This window comes from Suricata suricatta, chromosome 3, assembly GCF_006229205.1.
Source record: "Suricata suricatta isolate VVHF042 chromosome 3, meerkat_22Aug2017_6uvM2_HiC, whole genome shotgun sequence".
Classification (NCBI taxonomy): Eukaryota; Metazoa; Chordata; class Mammalia; order Carnivora; family Herpestidae; genus Suricata; species Suricata suricatta.
Genome location: NC_043702.1, coordinates 948,745 through 953,284, shown reverse-complemented (window position 1 = coordinate 953,284; position 4,540 = coordinate 948,745). Strand labels below are relative to the sequence as shown.

General features: G+C 61.4%; 2 protein-coding genes across 2 annotated transcripts in view; one reads left to right on the top strand and one right to left on the bottom strand.

The window, feature by feature from the left end:
* Positions 1-1,292, bottom strand: part of ANKMY1 (ankyrin repeat and MYND domain containing 1) — a 39,366-nt gene extending 38,074 nt beyond the window's left edge. The window contains exon 1 of the mRNA XM_029936159.1: positions 15-1,292. Within this exon, the coding sequence (XP_029792019.1) occupies positions 15-114 (100 nt within the window). The 5' untranslated portion in view covers positions 115-1,292. The remainder of the gene's footprint in view (positions 1-14) is intronic.
* The window catches only part of RNPEPL1 (arginyl aminopeptidase like 1), a 16,027-nt gene continuing 11,599 nt past the window's right edge, over positions 113-4,540 (top strand). The window contains exons 1-6 of the mRNA XM_029936158.1: positions 113-241; positions 449-545; positions 1,630-1,788; positions 1,989-2,231; positions 2,419-2,502; positions 4,297-4,478. Of these exons, the coding sequence (XP_029792018.1) occupies positions 113-241; positions 449-545; positions 1,630-1,788; positions 1,989-2,231; positions 2,419-2,502; positions 4,297-4,478 (894 nt within the window). The remainder of the gene's footprint in view (positions 242-448; positions 546-1,629; positions 1,789-1,988; positions 2,232-2,418; positions 2,503-4,296; positions 4,479-4,540) is intronic.

The window sequence follows — 4,540 nt, the reverse complement described above, 5'->3', positions numbered from 1 at the left end:
CTCGCGTCAGCAGCCCGGCCCGCGCGCGCCCGGCGTCGCCGAGCTGCGCGTGCCAGTGTTCGACGACCCGGCCGAGGACCTGCTGACGCACCTGGAGCCCACGTGCGCCGCCATGGAGGCCGCGGTGCGCGCCGGCGGCGCCTGCCTGGTCTACTGCAAGAACGGCCGCAGCCGCTCGGCCACCGTGTGCACCGCCTACCTCATGCGGCACCGCGGCCTCAGCTTGGCGCAGGCCTTCCAGGTGGGGCGGGGCTCCCAGGAGGGGACCCAGGGGGCGCAGGCCTTCCCGGCGGGGCGGGGCTCCCAGGAGGGACTCCGGGTGGGACCGACCTGCGGGATTGGACGGACCTGCTGGTGGGGCGGGCCTTCCGGGCGCGGCGGGGCTCCAGGCGTTAGAGGTTCGAGGCACCTTGTGGCTCCGCGTTCAGCCTAAGCCTCTCGTTCTCAGGCGGTGAAGAGTGCTCGCCCGGTGGCCGAGCCCAACCCTGGGTTCTGGTCTCAGCTCCAGAAGTACGAGGAGGCCCTGCAGTCCCTGTCCCGCCCGCGTCGGGAGCCCTCAGGACAGGGCTCCCGAAGGACAGAAGAGCTCCAGAATGAGCCCTAGTCCTGCCACCCTTGCAGATGACCCAGGCCCCAAAGAAGGGCGCACGGAGCTGAAGGTAGTTCAGGCGCTGCCTGGAGGAGACTCTTTCTCCTCCTTCCCCTCCTTCCTCACTGTCGCACGGAGTTTTCCTTTTCTGCATCTGAAATGCAGCTCGGGCGTTTGTCCTTTTTGACAGTACCGCAGGAACGTGTGCACTTAGGAGGGGACTGGAAGCATCCTTTCCTTGGTCAGGTTCATCGGACAGAGCTTGGGCAGGGAAATCAACACCACTTGAGAAATCTTAGACAGAAAGGTATTTAATACAGAGCGCAAGGTCAGGAGATAGGAAGTCCAGGAGACCCAACCCCCCCCCCACCGCTGTCCTGCCTGTCACTGTCACCTGATGGGGGCACCCCCTGCAGGACACCAGCACCAGCAGAGGCTCGTGCCTGCCATCTGTTCAGGCAGGGCTCTCGGCGCCCGTGCCCACTTCCTGACCGCCCAACATCCTGCAGCCATCAGCATCTCAAAGACGCACTGGCCACCTGTGCGTCTGGTTGTTGATTCCTCTTTTGGGTCAGCCACCCCTCACCTGGTTCCTGTGGCCTCAAGACTGTACTAGAAAATGAATCACCATAGGGTGCCTGGGTGACACAGTCAGTTAAATATCTGACTCTTGGTTTCAGCTCAGGTCATGATCTCACAGTTCGTGAGTTCAAGCCCCGTGTCAGGCTCTGTGCTAACAGTGGGGAATCTACTTGGGATTCTCTCTCTCCCTTTTTCTGCCCCTCCCCTGCTGTTCGCTCTTTCTCCTCTCTCAAAATAAATAAATAAAAACAAAACAAAACAAATTAATCACCATCAACACTCCTTAAATAAGAGTGAAAAAAATGAAAACGAGGAACTGGTTATAACGCGTTACAAAGAACACAGTGTCTGGTTACCGTGTGCCACTGTATACGGCATAAGGTAACGAATAAACTGTCCCAGTCAGCATTTCATATTTCCCCCTCCTGCTAGTCAGGTCACGTTCCCTTTCTCTTCAGCGAGCACCTCGCTGGTCCTGGTCCGTCCTCACGCCTTCGTTCTTAGGGGCCTGAGTGGCGCCGCCTGCGTCAGCGCTGTGGCCACCGTCACCTCTACCCTGCAAGCAGGATCACTGAATGCATCAGGAGAATGTCCTGAGCTCAGTGTCCTCCTGGCAAGTCAGGATCCATCACCGCAGCCAGGGGGTGTCCCCGCGTGCTGTCGGGAACATGTGTGTCCCTGGTGGAGACATGCTGCCAGGGAACAGAGCCTCCGACTCGGCTGAGCCCAAAGCTGTGGGACGCAAAGCTGGCCCTGGGAGGCACTGAGATGATTGGGCACAGGGCTCCCTCCCCTCCCCCTTACACCTGCGCCTCAGCTCTGACCCAGTCCATTGGCCCCGACTCCAAGCGTACCCGGGCCTGGTGGGCCGGCACCCAGCCCCTCTCCGGGTTGCCAGTCGGCAGCCCTCCTCTGCATGTGCTGCATCCTGTCACACCCTGCCTGCCGCTCACTGCCACCAAGCCCACTTCTTCCACGGCCGTTACTCCCTCCAAGCCCCTCGCACCTTTCCGTCAACCCCTTGCCCTAAGGAAGCTGTTGCCATTTCTCCAATTAGCAGGTGAGGCTATGGCAGTTTGGAGGTGAGCTCAGCAGTCTGCCAGGACCTGTGCCCAGGTTCTAACCCAGCATGCCTGTGGCACCTTTGATGGGACGCCTCGGGCTGCCCTGGCTCCGGGTACCAAAGGTGCAAGAGCTTGGCCAGGTTGAAAGACCTCTGTGGGCCCACCCCTGTTTTGTCCCACCAGTTCTGTTTGAGAACCAGCGAGCCGCGGCCTTTGGTGAGGCCCGCTCTCCCGAGGACCCCTGCCTGCCGGACATCCCCCTGGCAGGTGAGGCCGAGGACTGCTCCCCACCCCCCCCAGGCACAGCACGCTGGCATGGGGGTGCCCGTCCAGGAGCATTAGGCTTGGACACCTGGGGCGCAGGCAGCGTCCACTGCTTCAGGCCAGCCAGGACTTGATCACCAAAAAAGCTAAAGTATGAAAATTCCTGGGGGAGAAGCCCCAGCCTCTGAGGGCCCCGACTTCCTCCTCCATCTCCCTAGAGGCAGGTCAGGACAGGGAGAAAGGAGAGCTGTGTCCTGCTGTGGGGGAAGGGAGGGCAGCTACAGGGAAGGACCGTGGGCTGTGCCAAGGGCTCTGTCCCCTGACGGGCAGAGACCGGGTGGAGGGTGGGGACAGCCACAGCATTCCCATCTGTGGGCCTCACGGTCAGGAGGTACCTCAGTGGGCTGCTTTACTATCCAAACACACATGTCTTCTCCAAAACTGATGGCTTCTGAGGGCACAGGTGGCCGGTCGACCTGCCTGAGGGGGGCCTAGGACAGGCTAGTGCCGGCCCCCACGAGCAGTCTTGATGATGTCCTTCCAACCCTGACCAACTGGCCTGGGGGAAGGGGCTCAAAGAAGCTCATAAAAGTGGGAGTGCCACCTAAAACCCTCCACCCCTGGCACTTTGGGGCACTGCCACCTGGCCAGGCACTGGGCCACCGGAACTTGGTGAGGACCAATCAGACCCCTGCTCTCCTCTCTCAAGTCTTAGGCATAGGACTGACCTCCTCCAGGTGGCTGCACGAGCCCGGGGGCTCCTGGTGAGTTTGAGCCGGGTGCCCAACAGGGAGATTGTTACTCTAGCTATAAGGACACATGGGGACCTGAGGACCCATGGGAAAAGTAAAGCAGTGCCTCAGTGCACGTGCTGCACACCAGCGAGCATGGGCCTTCCCTGCCAACCATCCTTCCCCACCTCACCCCCACCCCCAGGCAGGACGGTGGGCCCCATCACAGGGGTTACAGTTGGGGACAGAGTCCAGAAGGGTTAAATACTACTCAGGGATGATGCCTGGCTCAGGTGCAACTTCTGCCCCCGCCCCCAACTGAGCAGAGGAGAGGGGGCGGGAGGCTCCTGGCTGCCCTCCCAGGCTGAAACCTCCTTCTCCCGGAAGACCTGAATTCTTACATGATGGTAACAACAAGGTCTCGGTGGCCCCTCGAATTCCAAGGCTTCAAGATCCACCCGATGTTTTGCTCACTGGGCATTCTCACCTCTTCACTGGTCTGCAGCCCCCTCCTCTGGGCCCAGGCCTCGGGACAGGACCCTGCCAGGTGGGATGAGGGCTGACCAGGTCCTGTTACTGCCCCCAACACCCACCTCCGAAACAATCTAGTCTCCAGGGCCCTGCCAGCCCTCTAGGCAGCACTGCCCAACAGAACTTTCTGCGGTGACGGAATGAACATCCACTCCATCCAATATGGTTGCCACTAGATACACACTACCCTACACACACTCATTGGAGACCCTGAAATATGGCTAGTGCCACCGAGGAATTAAACAATATTTTATCCAAATCTAAACAGCCACACATGGCTATTACCACCGGATATGACAGCACAGCCTTAAAACCCCCAAGCTCCGCAACACAGACCAGCGGTCTGGCGACGGAGGAGGCGCGGGAGGAGTGTGTGCCCTTCAGGCTTTGCAGAAGCAGAGACTGCACTAAGCAGCCACTGCCCCCAAGAACCTGGCTGACAGCAGCCCTGACGAGCCTGGTGCGAAGCGCACAGGGCTTGGGATGCCGTTGGCCACGCGGTGCACCCAGGCCCCTGTGCGCCCTGGTCCCCCAGTGCACAACGTCCCCCCTCCCGGCTTGCTGTCCGACCCCGCATACAGTACCCTATCCGCGCACACCGTCCCGGGTCCCCTGCCCCGCGTCGCGCCCAGCACCCCAACCCCTCACACGTTGCCCTCGGACCTGCACTCGGGGCCCCCCCTCGCGGAGCCTCCGGCTTCCCCAGCCCGGCCCCCGGCATCGCGCCCCGGACCTCCGGGCCCCCGCGCACAGCTCCCTCGCCCGCCCCGCCCCGGTCC